At 43.9% G+C, this 19,032-nt stretch overlaps 1 protein-coding gene and 1 pseudogene across 1 annotated transcript; both read right to left on the bottom strand.

The window, feature by feature from the left end:
- Positions 1 to 10,989: 10,989 nt before the first annotated feature.
- LOC140587693 (uncharacterized) lies at positions 10,990 to 11,982 on the bottom strand (the record flags this gene model as incomplete). Its single annotated transcript, XM_072709303.1, has 1 exon — positions 10,990 to 11,982. A coding segment is annotated over one exon (993 nt), but the record flags the coding sequence as incomplete, so codon positions are not given.
- On the bottom strand, positions 11,982 to 15,314 carry LOC140587282 (uncharacterized; annotated as a pseudogene).
- Positions 15,315 to 19,032: the final 3,718 nt, after the last annotated feature.

Here is a 19,032-nt window from a genome sequence, read left to right as displayed (position 1 = left end):
TTCTAAACATGATATGTAAATGAAGTGAATGAATAATAATTTAACGTGAACCAAGGCTTTCACCTTTTCGAGATATTTGAATGAGTATTATAAATTGCCAGATGGCTTGATCAAATTTGTTAAAAGGTATAAATACCTGGACTAACTAAAAATAGGGCCCTAGCCATTAGAAAGCCATCAGCTAGTGTACACATCCATGGAAGGAGCTTGCAAGCAATGCAAAAACTCTGAATTCTCAAAAATGCTTGCCTGGTTAATACAGGAATAGAGAGCACATGTTTCTATAATAAAAGTGCTTCTTTACTTCTCATCTCTTGTTGTTACATATTTGCTTACCAAGGGCTTATTCGGAGCAACTTGCATAGCTTAAACTGAACTATTTATAAAGCCAGATACTCAGTGAAGGAAACAAGTACCAATCTCACTTCTGCGACTGGGATTTGTACCCAAATCCTTTTGATTACCACTCCATTACATAGCTCAAAGAAACCTGCAATGGTCTAGGTTTGGGCGTTATGTAAAAAAAAATATTTTCAGAACATGATTTGCAGTAAGAACATGATTAGTAGCATTGCTAACTTAGCGTGATCATTAAACATACAGATGAAAGATCAGATCTATGGCACCAATCAAATTTAGTACATATAGTACAGTCCCTTCTCCGCTAGTTCTTCTTATTATTCTAATGGTCAAAGGACACCAAGGAATTTTCCTAGGCACTTGCCTAAGGTTGCAGTGCATTCCAGTTAACATGGACCCATTCCACTGTGCTCCATGGTGTCACTGTGCAAAAATACCATCCTGTTTTGTTAAGAGCTTAACAATTATCACTCTGCATTAGCTCAGCCAATGGCAGACTAGCATTTTCTGAGAATAAAGATAGACAAAACGATCATACAGGTTGGAAACTAGTCTCAAAAAGCACATTTGGTAGGCATTAGATAAATCTGTGTTGAGAAATCTAAACACATCCAAATATTTTAGATAACTGTCAGGCAGCTCGTATTCCAGAGCAGTGGGCAATTGAAGTCTTTCACTGCTTATTTTTTCAAGAGATGAAAAATGTCGTTTGCAGCACTAATACTATTCAAACTCTCAGCACGATGGTGGATATAGGTGCTGAGAGGCATTTCAGCTGCTTCCCCATGTTTCACTGAGCCTTAATGGGCCACCAGTTCAGGATTATTTCACAGGGAAATGGATAGTTAATGTCCGACTTACTGCTAAACATGCCTGGGTAAATCTAGAGGAAGAAAAACGTACTGTAACGTTATGAAGTCTTACACCGTATGTGTCTTCATGTAAGAAATACATTTGTCATCTTTGCACTACGGGACTGTAATGGCTCCCAGCATGTGACCATGTGTCATCCCCCCAGAGCATGCAACTAACAGAAAGCAGCACTGCTGTGCTGCCTGAATAGCACATGACACCAACCACAATAGATACCACTGTACATCTATGTCATGGGGTGAACAAATTTCTGAAAAAAAAAAGGAAATACAGAGGAGCCAAGTCCACCACAGTGGTTTAAAAGCAGCCTATGATGTATAGATGTAGACAATGAAAATCATAAAACAAGATAGTAGAGATAAAATAGCGACTGTACTATAACTTATGATCAACATGAAAGATTAAGACGAAGGAATTGCATAGGTAAAAGTGTTTATAATCAATTTGCAGGAATGGTAGTTTCAAAATATGCTAATTAAATCTCCCAGGCACAGCTTAAACTTCATTATAAAATGGTTTAGGAAATGGACTGAAGGGAATATTCTGTGTTGAGTCTTTTCACACAAAGGTTCTTGAATTAATGAATCACAGATAATTCATCCACAAATTTGGCACAATTATTTGTGATAATCTAATGTACTGATTTGTGTTTCATATTGGTTATTTGTACATAGCACATAAATATTTTAAACAATTGTTTGTTTTGTGAGGGGGGGGGAACATGGTGGTGCAGTGGTTAGCACTGTTGCCTCACACCTCTGGGACCTGGGTTCAAGTCTCCACCTGGGTTACACATGTGTGGAGTTTGCATGTTCTCCCCATGTCATCATGGGGTTTCCTCCAGGCACTCCAGTTTCCCCCCCACAGTCCAAAGACATACTGAGGCTAATTGAAGTTACTAAATTGCCCATAGGTGCACATGTGCAAGTGAATGGTGTGTGAGTGTGCCCTGTGATGCACTGGCCCCTGTGTAGGGTTGTTCCCCACCTCATGCCCATTGCTTCCAGGATAGGCTCCAGACCCCCCATGATCCAGTAGGATAAATGGATGGATGTTTGTTCTGTCTCCAGTATGCTGTTTTCTATCACCACATTTGCTTCTCTATCAGTGTAAATTGTGTGCTAATATCTCTATCATTTTTACATGTATTTTTATACTTTTATGCATGGTGTATCATATATTATATTTGCAAAACTAAATTGTCTCTGTCTGTATGGCTCAGATATTTCCATGTGTGCCAGGGCTCCTTGGAAAGGTACCGGGTAAAGAAGACGCCCTCATCAGTCAATCGGAATTTTTAAAAATAATTCTGTTCGTTATTCATCATAGTTTAAAAACTGCACCAGGTGGTTCTCTGCAAAAGGAAATTCTCTAAAGAAAAATTAAAGTTGCTTTGCTGCAAAACATAAGGTATGACATCATAAATAGTGTTTTTTGGCCATATTGAAAAAAGGAAGACAATTGCTTGAAGAATAGTTATGTTCTCTACAGAAGTATTTTCAGAGGCAATACTAGAAGTGACAGTGCCTTCATGTCTAAAAGCATCAGGTAATAATGCATCCTGGATTAATTTCTGTTCAAGGCATAAGCTATGAGCAGTGCTTAGTGTCCAAAAATAAGAAATTCAATGACACATCCTTATCTGGCAAATGAAAATCACATTATCGTGAAAAGGATTTGAGCCTACATGTTCTGGTTGCCTTGGAGTTTTCCACAAAAAAAAAATCAGTGAAGAGCTCAGACAGTAAATATTAAGGGTATTCTAAATGTAAATTCTGAGGTCAAGTAGAAATTAAGAAACCATTAAACGGGACAACCCACTGAGAGTTTATTGTAAATATTAAAGAGCATTACATGTACATCTAAAGGCTGTAAGTTTAAGAATACAACTAATGCATGCTTAGTATAAATGGAGAAGCACAGTTTGTTCAGTTCAAAGTACAAATCCTCCTTTCTCTCTTATGTACTGTGAGCTGCAGCATCTTCTGCATACAGTGGCAAAAACTGTGTCAGTTTTGCTTCTTTTTAGTTAGGATTTTTTGTTGCATTGTTTCAGTGTGCTGTTGTGAATATGTCAGTGTAAAAAACCTTGCTTGAAAAATTACTTAAATGATAATGTGTGGTTTGCTCTTGTCGGCAATGATCCCATTGGTTAACAAAGGAAATGATGAAAACGCGCCTTTAACAGCTCAACCCTATGATCCAAATAAAACCCTTTAGGGTCAGCAATGAGTTTGACGTATTTCTGCTTGGATAATGAGCAGTGTGTAACCAACGAGGCCAGAGGGAAAAAATGAATAAAAACATGGGAGAAACTGCAGTAGAAAAAGGCTTCACGCCCAGCTGTTCAGTGCAGCGGGGCACCGTTTCCTGTTGAGATAAGATCTTGTGTGAAGAGCGAAGGATAAGCCATGCAAATCTCTTCATCACGCAAATGACATGATTCAAGTAATATAAATGGAAATAACTTAGCACCAAGATGCCGGTGATATGCCTCCCCTGGGAGGCATCTAAGTAATTCTGGCAGCTCCGGAGGAGGCCTCACATTCCATTAACCCAGTAGATCTACTTTAGATGGGTAGCCAATTAACCACAACTACAAACGAGGTGAAAAAATTGCAGCATTAATGTATAAATATATTATGCTAACTGTATTTCTCTTTCACCAGTACAAAAATCATTTTATCATTTTAATGTATTTCTGCATTTTCAGTCAATAGGTGGCATGTCGAAATATGGAAATGTCAGAACAGTCTAGTCAGTCTTATGGTTAAATCCAAAATTAGTTCAGGATCTATTGCTAAAAGGGATAATGATAAGTCATACCTCTGTATTTCACTATACTTGTTAATACTTTTGGAACATATAACACAATGAAGCACACCACAGCAGAATCATATCTTTTTAAAATACTGTAACATCTTCAGATCTAAAATAAGGAGGAAGAATGTCCCAGATTTACTCATTTAAGTAATTGTGAAACCTTGTATAACAGTCTTCCTGATTGTTGTCTTAATACGCTGGATTACAGGCTCTGGACACTGGCCTACTTAATAACATACAGAATGAATTACTTTGCTGTCTGAAGATCTGCTCGAGAGATATGAGATTACTGGCACTTAACTCCCAGATAAATTGCTTGCAGATGATCCTGTAAGGCTGCAGATGAGTTGAACTGTAACCACAGAAAACGGAGAGTCTTTGTGGGGAAGAAACCATCCCATGCAGCAGTCAGTCATTGTGAGGCACTTCCTGTTGACTTGGACTTCTCTCTTATATGCGCTCAGGATAGAAGAAACCAAACATCAAGCTTTGGAGTGCATTACTGTACCATAATTAAATGACAAGCGGAAAATAATATTTACGTCTTAAAAATATATCTATCTATTCATTTCATCTTTCAGTGTGTGCCAGGTGATTGAAGTAATCTGCCAAGATACCACACATTTCAGCAACCATAAAAGCAGTTTGCAGATGACTGAGAAGCGGAACAATTATTCGCTCAAAATTAAGACATGATTTTTAATCAAGGAGAATAAAGGGGATGAAAAAGTGAGGAGCTCTGATTAGCAATGGCAGCAGAGGAGCTGTGCTGATTTAGTAACGGCAGACTCACAGCTTGCTGACAGCGTTATTCAGTACAGCGCAGGGATCAACTCACGGCCAAGGGTCGAGGAGGGGGCTGCTCCGTCTCTTGTTGGGACTTAGAGCTGCTTAAAAGAGAGGTTTTAATGCTGCAGTCCGCAACATCATGTAGACACGAGCTCTCTTTCTACATGATGCCAGGGCGGAAGCACAGAAGCAGGGTTGGGGTACCAGGGACCATTTGACTGCCAATGGTGAAATTCCCACATTCAGCAACCTGAACTGTGAGCTATTCTATTGCTTTATGCAAGTATAACAGCAAAGGTAACAGGAATAAAATCTGGGATCACAAATGTACTGTAGTATGCCCTCCCCCAACCCCTAGTATTGCAGTGGGTTACATTTTACAGTAATATGTACAATGTCCTCTATAATATTTGGGACAATATTTTCCTTGATTTGCCCCTGTGCTCACTTGTGAGTAAAGCACACATGTGAGTAAAGTTCACATTCTAGACTTTAAGGGTATTTGCATGCATGGGGCAGCATGGTCACCTAGTGGTTAGCACTGTTGCCTCACACCTATTAGACCTGGGTTCAAGGCTTCACATTGGCTCCATGTGTGTGGAGTATGCATGTTCTCAAGGCATTGCTTGTCGGGGGATTCGGAGACACTGCCAATGCGGGTGTAGGCCTATCTGTAGAGGTTGTACTTGCAGGACTGGCAAACAACTGAATGGGGACAGTTGTTGTCCGACTGTCGACAAAATGCTTGTGCTTCTCTTCCCTGATATGTGAGTCAATGGCTTTAGAGCCCATTGTTGCCAGTTTGATCACTTTTTTACAAAGGCGCTTCGTAGACATAAGTCGTCTTTTTCAACCAGCCACGGTACTTATTTTTTCGAAGCATTGAAATTACTAAGAATTAATCACTAATTAATATTGTATTAATTGATCAAATCATACATAACTTCTTCCTGTCACTGTTAGATATTTTTTATTTCTTTTTTTTTGTATGATGTTAGACTGTTTACTTACTAGTTGTAACTAAAATAAAAATATTCTTGCAATTCTGAATGCTTTTCAAACATGTTGTGTTAATTAATTAATTAATTAATTAACTATTAAATATCTCAGAAACTAGATCTAATCTGGCAAAACCAAAGTCATATTCTTAATCAGCACCATAAACTTAATATAAAACCGTTCAGACATCGTTGGCACCAAAATCACTGTATATCAGTTTTACCCATGCCCAAAGCCCAAAGTGAGCAAGCCAAAAGTGACAGTGGCAAGGAAAAACTCCCTAGAAGGAAGAACCCTTGGGAGGAACCAAACTCAAGGGGAGAGCCCATCCTCCAGAGGCTGGCAGAAGTCAAATGAACACGATGGCAGAACCCTAATTCACACAGTCCAACTTGTAAGACGGGTGGCTGTGCCAGAAGGAAGCATCAGGTAGTAGAGGCATCACAGGCAGCAAGGTAGGCAGAATATCTTGATTTTTTATTTTTTGGGTCTCCAGGCAGCATACCTGAGGAGAGGTTTCTGAAAATAAAAATGCCTTAGCAAAGTAGGGGAGACTAGAGGCAATGCAAACAGTTTGATGAGTGTAATATGTAAGTTCCGGCAGATATGACTGTGGCAGAATAAGTAGGAGGGACAGAGAAGTGGGAAGGCAGGCATGGGGGGGGACCTGAAACGTCAGCCCTCTAAATTCCATAAGGGGGTGTGAAGCTAGAGTGACAGCACTGACAGTACAGTTCATTCAAAGTCAATGGCACCGATCCCCAGCTAGCTCAGGATCTTACACTGTAGGCTTAACTTGGGGTGAGTAGTTCCCAGTCACAACACATTTCACACTACAGGATTTAGAGTTGCTGACAGGTCCAAATATTTAGCCTGCTTGACCACTGGTGTCTGTGTCCTGTCTCGTCTTTGAACTTGTAGCGATCGAGCGCCGATTTACCAACACCAAGCGAACACTGATTTGCCTCCGATCTGGGGCTTTTGTTTCCAATTGGCAAAAACTTTTCACAAATAGAGAACTGGGGCTAAAATTGGGGGGCAGCGTGTGTGTCTCTGTGGGCTAACCCTGTGTGCCTGTAATCAGAAGGCCGCCAGTTCAAGCCCAGCCTCGGCACATCTGCGGGTCCTTGAGCAAGGCCCTTAAACCCCAGCTCCCTGGGCACCACAACAGGGGTCTGCCCTTCACAGTCAGCTTACTCTACAAAGAGCAAGTTGAGGGAGGCATAAAGGCAATTTCCCCATAGGGATCAATAAAGTATCAATTATTATTATTATTATTATTATTATTAAAATCAAGTAGTGTGAACTTAGCATTAGTTATTTTTTTAACCCAGTTTGTATTTCCTGGCAAAAACACTCTAAGATGAGTTTGTCAGGGTCAGCACCCGTCTTTCTGAGTCTTTCATGTTCTCCTCCCCGTTTGGCCAGCAGATGTCGCTGGTCATCCTGTCTTCCCCTGTTGTCCAAGTCTTCAGAGTGTTTTCCCACATTTTCAGTTCAGTTAATAAACCCTTATGCTACCACTAAAGTAGCAGATGCGAGCATATCCCAACGTGAGGGATGTCGTGTAGCCTGGGGATCTGCTGGCCAAACGGGGAGGAGAACATGAAAGACTCAGACAGACGGGTGCTGACCCTGACAGAGTTAGCATGTTGTATGTGCTTGCAGAAAAATATCAAAGTTTGGTATAACAGAGCTGACCGACACTCTTAGTCTTATAAACTACCCTCTCGCTCTGGTGTTGGCGTAATTTCCTGGGAAGCCAAAATGTTCCCAAACTACTGATTTAAGTGATGTGGGATGGTCTTTGACTTCTCTAGCACTAGCCAGATTTGGCATAATGTTTTCCATGTTGAAACTCTACTTGTGAATTTAGGTTTCACCCGTGTCAGGAAATGTATTAATTCATTTCGTAACTTAAAATGCTGAATGAAATTAAACCTGATAAATACATATACCATTACATCTCCTGCCTTTACAAATGTGGACGTGAAATGCTCTTCAGCAAAATCTCTTTACAAATTGTTATATGTATGAAACATGTCAATATAACATTGACAGGGGGGTTGCTGCCAATTCACACCCCTACTTATAGGTACTAATAGAAATCCTGCTCCTTGAGATCGAAGCAGGCAAGGAAGGTTGTAATTGACCAGTAGATCTGTAAGATATTCTGATGTAAGGTCATTCAGTACTTTATAAGTTAATAGCAGTATTTTCTAATCAATCTGAGACTTAACTGAAAGCCAATGAAGGGAGCATAGAACAGGGCTAATATGATCAATTTTTTTAGTTTTTGTCAGAACTCTGGCTGTTGAATTTTGTACCAGCTGAAGATTATTTAAGGACCAGATGGACAACCAGAAAATGAAGAATTACAGTAGACTAGCCTGGAAGTTAATAAGGCATGTATTGTTTTTTCTGCATCATGGAAGGAGAGCATCTTCTGAAGTTTGGCTATTTTCTGTAGATGGTAGAATGCAGTTCCATTAATACTTCTTATTTGAGCATTGAAACATAGATGTGAATCAACTATGACACAAATTGACCATTGTTTTAAGCTGAATAGGAAGACCACCGAGGCTGAGGGTGTCAAAATTACTTCAAGCAGCCTTACCAACTAGCATTTTATCTGTGGTTAGCAAAACATAAGGAAAATTTTAGCCCTCCGGCACCAGCTGTCTTGTACTGCTGAGACACATCATCTGGTGTGACACACAGACACACACACACACACACATATACTGTATGCATATAGATTTATACAGTCGTGGAAAAAATTAAGAGGCCTCAGCACAATTTTTGTTTCACTCATTTCTCAGTTTATGGGTGTGTGCCTGTGAATGATGCATGTACACTGCTCAAAAAAATTAAAGGAACGCTTATTAATCAGAGTATAGCATCAAGTAAACTAAACTTCTTGGATATTCATCTGGTCAGTTAAGTAGCAGAGGAGGTTGTTAATCAGTTTCAGCTGCTTTGGTGTTAATGAAATTAACAACAGGTGTACTAGAGGGGCAACAATGAGAAGACCCCCAAAACAGGAATGGTTTAACAGGTGGGGGACCACTGACATTTTTCCGTCCTAATGTGTCATTGGCAAAAGTTTTGCTGTGTCTCCCAGCACAGTCTCAAGGGCATGGAACAGGCAGTTATTCTAGGAGAGATGGACAGGGCCATAGAAGGTCCTTAACCCATCTGCAGGATTGGTATCTGCTCCTTTGCGCAAGGAGGAACAGGATGAACACTGCCAGAGCCCTACAAAATGACCTCCAGCAGGCCACTGGTGTGCATGTCTCTGACCAAACAATCAGAAACAGACTTCATGAGGGTGGCCTGAGGGCCCGACGTCCTCTAGTGGGCCCTGTGCTCACTGCCCGGCACCGTGGAGCTCGATTGGCATTTGCCATAGAATACCAGAATTGGCAGGTCCGCCACTGGCACCCTCTGTTTTTCACTGATGAGAGCAGGTTCACCCTGAGCACATGTGACAGACATGAAAGGGTCTGGAGATGCCGTGGAGAATATTATGCTACTTGTAACATTGTTCAGCATACCTTACCTAAATCCAATAGAACACCACTGGGACATTATGTTTCGGTCCATCCAACACCACCAGGTTGCACCTCAGACTGTCCAGGAGCTCAGTGATGCCCTGGTCCAGATCTGGGAGGAGATCCCCCAGGACACCATCTGTCGTCTCCTTAGGAAAATGCCCCGACGTGGTCTGGCATGCATATGTAGCCGAGTTAGTTAATATATTATTGAACTTCTATAAAACTTTTTCATTTATTTTTATTATTATTTTAGTGAACAATTTAGTTTTGTGCATATAAATTATGTTTATTTTATTATAAGTAGTATTGGTTATCAGAGGGCATTTGTTTTATTGATAAATTTATAAAAGGTTCCTTTTGTATATTGTTGCGGGTGGGGCACTTTTCTGAGCAGCGCACCTTAAGCCATCTTGCTAATTCCCGGGCAGAAGCTGCTTAGGAATCGAGTTGGTAAGACGTGTTTTTTTTGCTCTCTTGGTTTTTAAATTAATTTGTAATTGTACAACTGTGTTTTTACTTTATTTTATAAGGATATAATTTCTGTTACTTTTAACTCATGATTCATATGTTTTATTGTAAGAGTACTTGTTTGGAAAGTTGATAAATGTGTATTTTCTTTTTTTTTTGTTTGGCTCTTGCGGCCTAAGCTGGAAAAGAGAGCATATGTTGCTTTGGAGTGCAATCACCGTTCTATATGTTAACAGATGTTACAGTAACAGTAAATCATCATTGCTGAAACGAACCGGATGTGGCTGTGATTCTTTCGCAACCGTCTGACGACCGCTACACATACAAGCACTTGGGGGCCATACATATACAATTTTGATTTGCTCCGATGAAATTTCAGCAAAATAGACTAGCCTGCTCCATCATCATTTCACTTTGATTTTCAAGATGTCCTTGAATTTAGCCTCTGTAGGTTGATAATTTTCATTTCCATCAAACGATGTGGCATCTTTTTGTTCCTACTGTAACACATTACCCAGTCCATATCAGTATAGATATCTAACATGACTTTTTTCCCATTGACATCTGATGTGTTTCCAAAGTGTTCCTTTATTTTTTTTGAGCAGTGTATTTATTTGCAAACTGCAGCCTGGTTCTTCTCTGTTTCTCGTTAATGAAGGGCTTCTTCCATGCTTTATGGGACATCAGTCCTGCTTTTAGGAGCCTGATACGAACTAGCCCAGTAGTGCCCTTCACACCTGAACGTTGGGTTACGGATGTAACCTTGGTTCTGTGAAGGAAAGAAAGGCTGCCAGACGGCTAGCCCAGAGGGCTGGAATATAATCCGCACATGCGCGAGTTCTGAGGTAGACCTATAACAAAACATTACTTACATGTGAGTGTGCACGTCACTGGATATAACTGTGAGCGTGGCACACGATCGTCCTCATAAAATCCTGAACGCGAAGTCCAGAGCGACGACAAAGTCTGGCAGCCTTTCTTTCCTTCACAGAACCAAGGTTACATCCGTAACCCAACGTTCTGTTTCACTCAAGAAAGGCTGCCAGACGGCTAGCCCAGAGGGCTGGAATATATGTATACCCCAACGTCGCGGAGGACAAGGATGGTCGTAGGATTGAACTCAGGAACTCAAGACAGCATTCCCGAAGGACAAGGGAGACACCACATTCAGGTCGTAAAACCGTGCAAAGGTCAAAGGCGAGGACCAACAGGCTGCCTGGCAAATATCCTGCAAGGGGACCCCCTTAAGGAGAGCCCAAGAAGTAGCAATGCCACGGGTAGAGTGTGCAACCGTGGCCACTGGAGATGGGAGACCAGAAAGCTGGTAAGCCTGCTTTATAGTATCAACTACCCAGCGTGACAGCCTCTGCTTAGAAAGGGCCTTACCCCTCTGGCCAGCACCATGGCAGACAAAGAGCTGATCTGTCAAACGGAAACCTTTTGTCCGATCAACATAACAGAGGAGAGCCCGCACAGGACACAGAGTATGAAGTGTTCGATCCTCCTCTGACGCAAAGGGAGGAGGGTGAAAAGGGTCCAAAACAACCACCTGATTCAGGTTTCGCACTGAAAGAACCTTGGGCATGAAAGCTGGGTTAGGACGTAGCACAACGCCAGCTCCATCCGGGTTCACACGGAAGCAATCAGCATGCACAGACAGTGCATGAAGCTCCCCAACGCGCTTGGCCGAGGTGATGGCCAGCAAGAAAGCCACCTTCTGAGAAAGCCACTTGAGGTCAATGTCCGCAATGGGCTCAAATGGAGGCTTCAGCAGCGCATCAAGGACAACATGAAGTTGCCATGCAGGCACAGAGGGAAGCCTCCTGGGGCGAGGCCGTTGAACCCCTTTTATGAACTGAATAGACAAGGGGTTAGCACCGAGTGCCTTTCCATCTACCCTCTCATGGCATGCTGATATCGCCGCGAGAAAGACCTTCAAAGTCGAAGGGGACTTGCCCTGGTCAAACTGTTCCTGCAAAAACTCCAGAACTGAACTCAGGGGGCAGGACCGGGGGCACTCATGCCGCTGTTCACACCAAGACCTGAAAACTTCCCATCTGTAAGAATATAGTGCCCTTGTTGACGGGGCCCTAGCGCACTGCAAAGTCTGTACTACTGCGATGGATAACCCTTGAGCGAGGAGAGTGTCCCTCTCAACGGCCAAACCCACAGATTGAGAACGGATGGTGTTGGGTGCCACAGCTTCCCCCCTGCTTGAGACAACAGATCCTCCCTCAGTGGGATTTGCCACGGTTTGCTTGAAAGGAGAATCTGAACTTCCGCAAACCAAGTCGCCTGAGGGCGGTGTGGAGCCACCAACAGAACATCCAGGTTCTCCTTCCTTGTGTTCTCCAGCACCGCTGGAATCAGGGAAAGGGGGGGGAAGGCATACAGAAGACCCTTGGGCCAATCGTGTGCCAGAGCATCCACCCCTAGAGGTGCGTCGTCTTGGCTTAAGGAGAACCAAAGCGGGCAGTGTGTGGACTCCCTTGAGGCGAAAAGATCGACGTGTGCCTTCCCAAAATGAGCCCAAATCAGACACACTGTGGCTGGGTGCAGTCTCCATTCGCTTGGGTGTGGCTTGCCTCTTGACAACAGATCTGCTGCGGAATTCAGAGCGCCTGGCAAGTGGACTGCTCTGACCGAGCAAAGACGGGTGTCTGCCCAAAGGAGGAGTTCCCGGGCTATGCTGTGCAAGGCCTGAGACCTCAGACCTCCCTGGCGATTTATGTAAGCTATCGCTGACATATTGTCCGTCCGAATTAGCACATGCTTGTTCTGAAGCACTGGTAAGAAATGACGGAGAGCGAGATATATTGTTCTCAGCTCGAGGACATTGATATGGCTGTGTCCCATGGTGGATGCCAGACTCCCCGGGCCCCCACACCATTCCAGACCGCCCCCCAACCTGACAGGGAAGCGTCTGTGGTCAGAACTTCGCGGCGGTAGATTCTGCCTAACCGCACACCTGTGTACAGATTCCGGGACATGTTCCACCATCGGAGAGCTCTTAAGCACACAGGTGTTAGAGCGACATATTTGTTCCTGTCCCACACAGGGTGGAGCGTACTGGACAGATACCATTTCTGCACTGGCCTCATGTGTAGAAGGCCAAGGCGCACCACCTGGGAAGCAGCAGCCATTAGGCCCAAAAGCCTTTGACACTGGTAGGCCCGAACACTGCTCTGTCCCAGGAACTGTGAGAGGCAATGCCGTAGACTGACAACTCTTTGGTCTGAGAGACCTGCTAACATGGCAGCCGAGTCCAGCTCTACTCCAAGGAAGGTGATTTGTTGCGATGGAGTCAGCTGGCCCTTCTCTAAATTGAGAGACAGGCCCAACTGCTGTAAGTGGTCTACCACCACCGCTGTGTCCAGCACCGCTTGCTGTCTCGACGGCGAACATATCAGCCAGTCGTCCAAATAATTGAGCACCTTGATGCCCTGCTGGCGCAGCGGGCTCAAGGCTGCGTCCATGCACTTTGTAAAAGTGCGTGGCGATAGAGACAGGCCAAAGGGAAGAACATTGAACTCGAAGGCTCTGTCCTTTAGCGCAAACCGGAGAAATTGTCGATGATCGGGGTGGACTGAGATGTGAAAGTAGGCATCTCTGAGGTCTATGCTTGTGAACCAATCCCCTACCAGGATTTACTGAAGGATCTGCGTCAGTGATAACATCTTGAAACGCAGTTGCCCTAGGTAACGGTTCAGTGGCCTCAGGTCCAGTATTGGGCGAAACCCACCATCTCGTTTCGGAACCAGAAAATAGCTCGAATAAAAGCCACTCAGCCGTTCGCTGCGATTTACCTCCCTTATTGCCCCTTTCATTAACAGAGTGTTTATCTCCTCTCGGAGGGCCAGCTGCCGCTTTGGGTCTGGCTGCTGAGAAACCAAAGTGCCCTTGAACATGGGCGGACGGCGCCTGAACTGCAGCCGGTAACCAAACTTTATTGTTGAAAGTACCCAAGGGCTGGGAGAACACGTTTCCCACACCAGTATCTGAGTGTGGGAGAAGGCATGAGGATGAGCCCCTCGAACGTCAGGAAGAGGGCTGCGGAGCAGTCGGATGAGCAGCGCGAGGTCTGTGGCTGCCACGCTGTCGAGGACTAGCAAGAGTCCCAGGGCGGCGGCTTACCGTAGCAGAGGCATGCACAGGTTGTCTCTGCACATTCACCGGCATATTGGGACGGCCTCTTGAAGAGGGCATTGTGGGGTTATGTGCATAGCCCCAGCCTGGCCGTTGGCGTTTTAGTGGCGGAGGCCTTGGCATCAACTGTTCCCATTCCCTCTTGGATTCCCTAGATTCCTTGGCCCGGCGAAGCATGTCAACCGCTCCAGGACCAAAGGTGGAACCAGGGGTAAGAGGCAGCCTCATGAGCGTGTTCCTGTCCGGCTCAGGAAGCTTTGACTGAGCCAGCCACAGGTGTCTCCGTGCCATCCACAGTGATGCAATAGACCTTCCACTGGAGTGCGCCGCACCCCTGGCGAGGTGCACCAGGATCTCAGATACCTTTCTCAGCTCCTCTACCACTTCCTGAGCGGGAGCAGCAGAGAGGTCATCAATGAGCTCCATTTGATACAGCGTGAGCACGGATGTTGTGTTCATGAGGCGTGCTCCGAAGGCTGTATTGTAGAACGTTTTCTTTAACCATTTATCAGTGGCGCGACACTGTTTATTCGGGCATTAAGGATCCTTCCCCACAAGAGCTGTGGGAGGGAGAACGAGAGCAGCAATAGAGTCATCCATGGCCGGATAAGCACCAAAACCTATCTCATCCGCTCCCTGGATGTTGGCAAACTGCGCCCACTGTCTCATAGGCGGGTTAGCTACCTCCGGGTGCTCCCATACAGATGTAATTTCCCTAGCAAAGTCTGGGAGAACAGGGAGAGAACATGGCTTATTCATTGCCTCTCTCTTCCTATCGAACCGAGAAGGCTGGGTCTCAGTTGCCGTAGGCATATCTACATGGAGACGTTAAGTGGCCCTACACATCAGGGCAAGGAATTCGTCCCCAGATAGAGCACCAGATGTCTCAGGTGGAGCAGACCGCAGGGAAGAGCCATGACCTGAGCTCAGATCAGAAGGGTGAGGAGATGTTGCTAAGTCGGCCATATATTCACCATCCAGGTTACCAGATGCCATCACTGATAGCAGCTCCGCGTCATCATCAGCAGCCTGGGAAATCAGCTGCCGAGATGAAAATGCTTCACCAGAGTGCCCTGATGGGACTGTGTGTCGCTCAGTGAGTTGCTGCATCATCCACTGCTGGCTAGATGCCAAAGATGAAACCTCTTTCACCAGAGAGGCCATTGTATTGGCGAGAGCGTCATAGGCCTCATGTTTCCTCTTTCTGTGTTTCTTGCCTGAAGTTGGCGGATCAGTGCCCGTCACTTCGTGGGCACGCGACTCCCGAGAAGCGGGCTGAGACGGTGGCTGCGAACTCATCTCGGACGACTCCCGGGAAGATGTAGACACCTTGTCCCCCCTAACTTTATTTACCCTACTCAATAGAGTACGTGCAGAGAAAGGAAGACAGTTTGGGCAGCTGGAAGGGTCTGCCTTCGAAGCAATCGCATGCTCCGGGCCCAGACATGTCACACAAAGAGTATGACCATCCTCCACTGGCATTCTGCTTTTGCAGTTAGAGCAGTTGTGAAATCCAGGCATGATAGCCTAATGGCCAACAACAATTTCTTCATATAATGTATACATATATATATCTGAATGCAGAATGATTCCAGATATTAAGCCAGTAGCACCGCTAGAATGGTACCAGATATGGTACCAACAGAGCTACAATGCAATGGTACCAGAGACTCCACCAGCACACCACCAAATGGCACCAGGTGTGGTGCTAGCAACAAGAGCGACAAGAGATGCAGCCAGAGAGATTTCTCTAGGTTCTCTTCTGTGTCAAATAGGCTAACAAGCCAGGTGAATGACTCACTCGACAGAGTGAGAATCGCGGCAGTCCACTCTACGGGAGAATTAGCTCCACAGCGGTACCAGCAAGCCACATAATGGCACCAGACATGGTGCCAGCAGCAATTTCAAGAGACGTAGCCAGAAAATGCTTCTGGTTTCTCTTTTCTCCCTTCTATGCAAAAACGATAAAAAACATAAATCAACTTACGCAGAAAAGTACCGTTAGATCTCCGTTCGGGGAGACATGTATGCACCGAATAGCCGAGCAAAATATTCTCCGTTACGGGAGAATAAACTTTACCTTACTAAGCGGCGATAGCTAACTTATAAGGTAGTGCGATCAAAGTAGCGAACTATAGCCTGGAGAGGAGTAACAGCAGTCACCGGCTCTCAGACAGCAGACTGTCAATAGGCACCTCGCTAGCAGAGATCAAGTCTTACCTTATCAGATCGCGTGAGGGATTAAAAGAGGACGATCGTGTGCCGCGCTCACAGTTATATCCAGTGACGTGCACACTCACATGTAAGTAATGTTTTGTTATAGGTCTACCTCAGAACTCGCGCATGCGCGGATTATATTCCAGCCCTCTGGGCTAGCCGTCTGGCAGCCTTTCTTGAGTGAAACAGAACTTAATGGTTCCCATTCTTTTTGAAGATCACTTGATTTCATCCTACGATTCATGAGAACGGTCATCTCTGGCATTAGAAAGTCGCTTCTGCCCTTTACCTGTCTAGTTTCTGGTTGTTCCTAATGTCTAATGCTTCAGCATATTCTTGTGCCAGCAGAACTGAAATGAAATCAGGATTTAAGAACGCAAATTTATTTTAAAATATATAGTTGTCTCTTAATTTTTCCATGACTGTATGAAGTTAGCAGTAGCAGGCTTAGCACTGACCCCTGTGGGACACCATGTTTAATTTTAGTGAGCTTGGAAGATTCATTGTCCACATGACATGACAAACTGATAACAATCAATGAAACAGGAGCAAAACCAAGAGAGATCTGTCTTCCTAATGCCAACCACAGATTCTAGCCAGTCCAAGAGAATATTATGGTCCACAGTCTTGAATGCTGCAGTTAGATCTAGTAAAACTAACAAAGATATACAGCCAAGATTAGAAGCCATAAGCAAATCATTCAATACTTTTACTTAGGCTGATTCTGTGCTATGATTTACTCTGAAACCAGACTGATATAGTTCATTATCATTATTTTTCTGTAGGAAGTGGACGGCTGATGAACAACAACTTTTTCCAGGACTGGTGAAATAAAAGGAAGATTTGAGATAGGTTTATAATTTCCTAGATTGCTCGTTTCAAGATTTGGTTTTTTGAGAAAAGGTCTAATATCAGCAATTTTAAACGATTTTGTAACATATCTGAGCCTAAGAGATGATTTTAACAAGTTTAGCAGGGTAGTGCTAATCAGTGGTGCAATCTCCTTAAGAAGTTTAGTAGGAACTGGGTCTATGAGGCTAGTAGAGGATTTAAGGGAGGAAATTAGGTTCAAAAGATTTGAATGTGCCATTATTAGTACTCAAAGGACTAGCAGAAGACTGGAAGCTATACATAGCTGCAGATGTGTTCAAGATGGCCTGTCTAATCTTACCATTAAAAAAATGTAATAAACACTCCTAAATGTTCCCGGGTCTTGTGAGTGTAACACCATAGGATTATTTGTTACCCTAGACACAGATTAAAACATGAATTTTGGATTGCTTTTTTCTATTAGTCTAGAGACACACAGACCTAATAGTCATTAGTGCTTGTCTGTACTTACAGTATGGTGCTTTTCCACTGGCATACAGGAACTGATCCTACCTGACCTGTACCACAAACTGTGACTAATTCTAGTTTGGTTCCAGCTCACTTCAGTTTTCCACTGCAGAAGGATCAACTAATGGTAAATAGACTGCATTTATATAGCACTTTTCTACTCCTACAAGTACTCAAAGCGCTTTACAGTTATGCCTCACATTCACCCATCCACACACCAGTGGCAAAGGTCGCCATGCAAAGCGCCAATCTGCACACCGGGAGCAATTTGGGGTTCAGTGTCTTGCTCAAGGACATTTTGATGGGGTCAGGAGGAACCACGGCTCGAACCTGCAACCCTCAAGTTGCCGAACAATAGCACTACCTCCTGTGCCACCATCATCCCCAATCATCTAGGGCATCTGTAAGAATCCTCGTGTTACGTTAGTATCAAATGCTAGCAGAATTAGAATTTGCTTGTGTAAATTTGCATTACAAATCCATTCTATTCAGCTGTTGTATAGCACTTTTTTAAGTAGGAGGTTGGAAATTTTCCAAGTTCCAAGGTATCAGGAATGCACCATTACATCGCAATTAGAGATGCACCGATACCGATATTCGGATCGGTATCGGCGCCGATCCAGACCTATTTGACGGATCGGGAATCGGCCATGCGTGACCGATCCACGCCCTATACTTACTTATTTAGTTTTTGGCAATCAATCGCACGACAGCTCTTTCCCATTTTACATGTGTGTTTTTGTGGAATTCAAATCGAACGCTATCACTGCCCCTAAGTCTTTTTTGCTACTCAGTGGGTGTGAGTACAGTGACTTCCGCCTGCTGTGAGGTCATGCGCATACCCTTCGCAGTACGAGGAGCGTAAGATAAGACGTGACGATCTGGGAGTATTTTAGGCTTTTAACAGAAATCGGAAGCACAGCGTTTTGCAATCTATGTAAAATAAGGTTTTGAGGTGGGAATAGCGTTTAATGGAAAATCCCATTTAACAAAGCGCACGCAACTGCGAGACAAAACAAAGCAATGAATGATTTGGGAGTCGCTAACTTAATTGGACTGTTTTGCGAACTCGTTGCTTGAGATACAAGAGGGGCTGCCATCGCAACAAAAGTGTAACTGCGCTGATGCCAATGGGAGAAAAACTGTTAAAATTTTAAGCATTCGCCACTTGTGTATATTTGCTTTGAAGATATTCATATTGAACTGCAAATGCCTCAAAAACGCTTAAAACAAATGAGGTGGAACAGTACGTTATGTATGTTTGTAGTAGCCTAATTAAATATTTTTTGTCATACATTTTTTCCATCTGTATTTACTAGCTTAAAAAAAATAATATGTAAAGTATAACAAAGTAAAAAGAGCTCTTGTATCGGAATCTGTATCGGTATCGGCAGTTGTGTATCGAAATCGGATCGGAACTGAAAAAACGTGGATCGCCCATCTCTAATCGCAATGTGCAATA

This window comes from Paramormyrops kingsleyae, chromosome 1 (assembly GCF_048594095.1).
Source record: "Paramormyrops kingsleyae isolate MSU_618 chromosome 1, PKINGS_0.4, whole genome shotgun sequence".
NCBI classification, from domain to species: Eukaryota; Metazoa; Chordata; class Actinopteri; order Osteoglossiformes; family Mormyridae; genus Paramormyrops; species Paramormyrops kingsleyae.
This window is presented reverse-complemented; position numbering and strand designations above follow the sequence as displayed.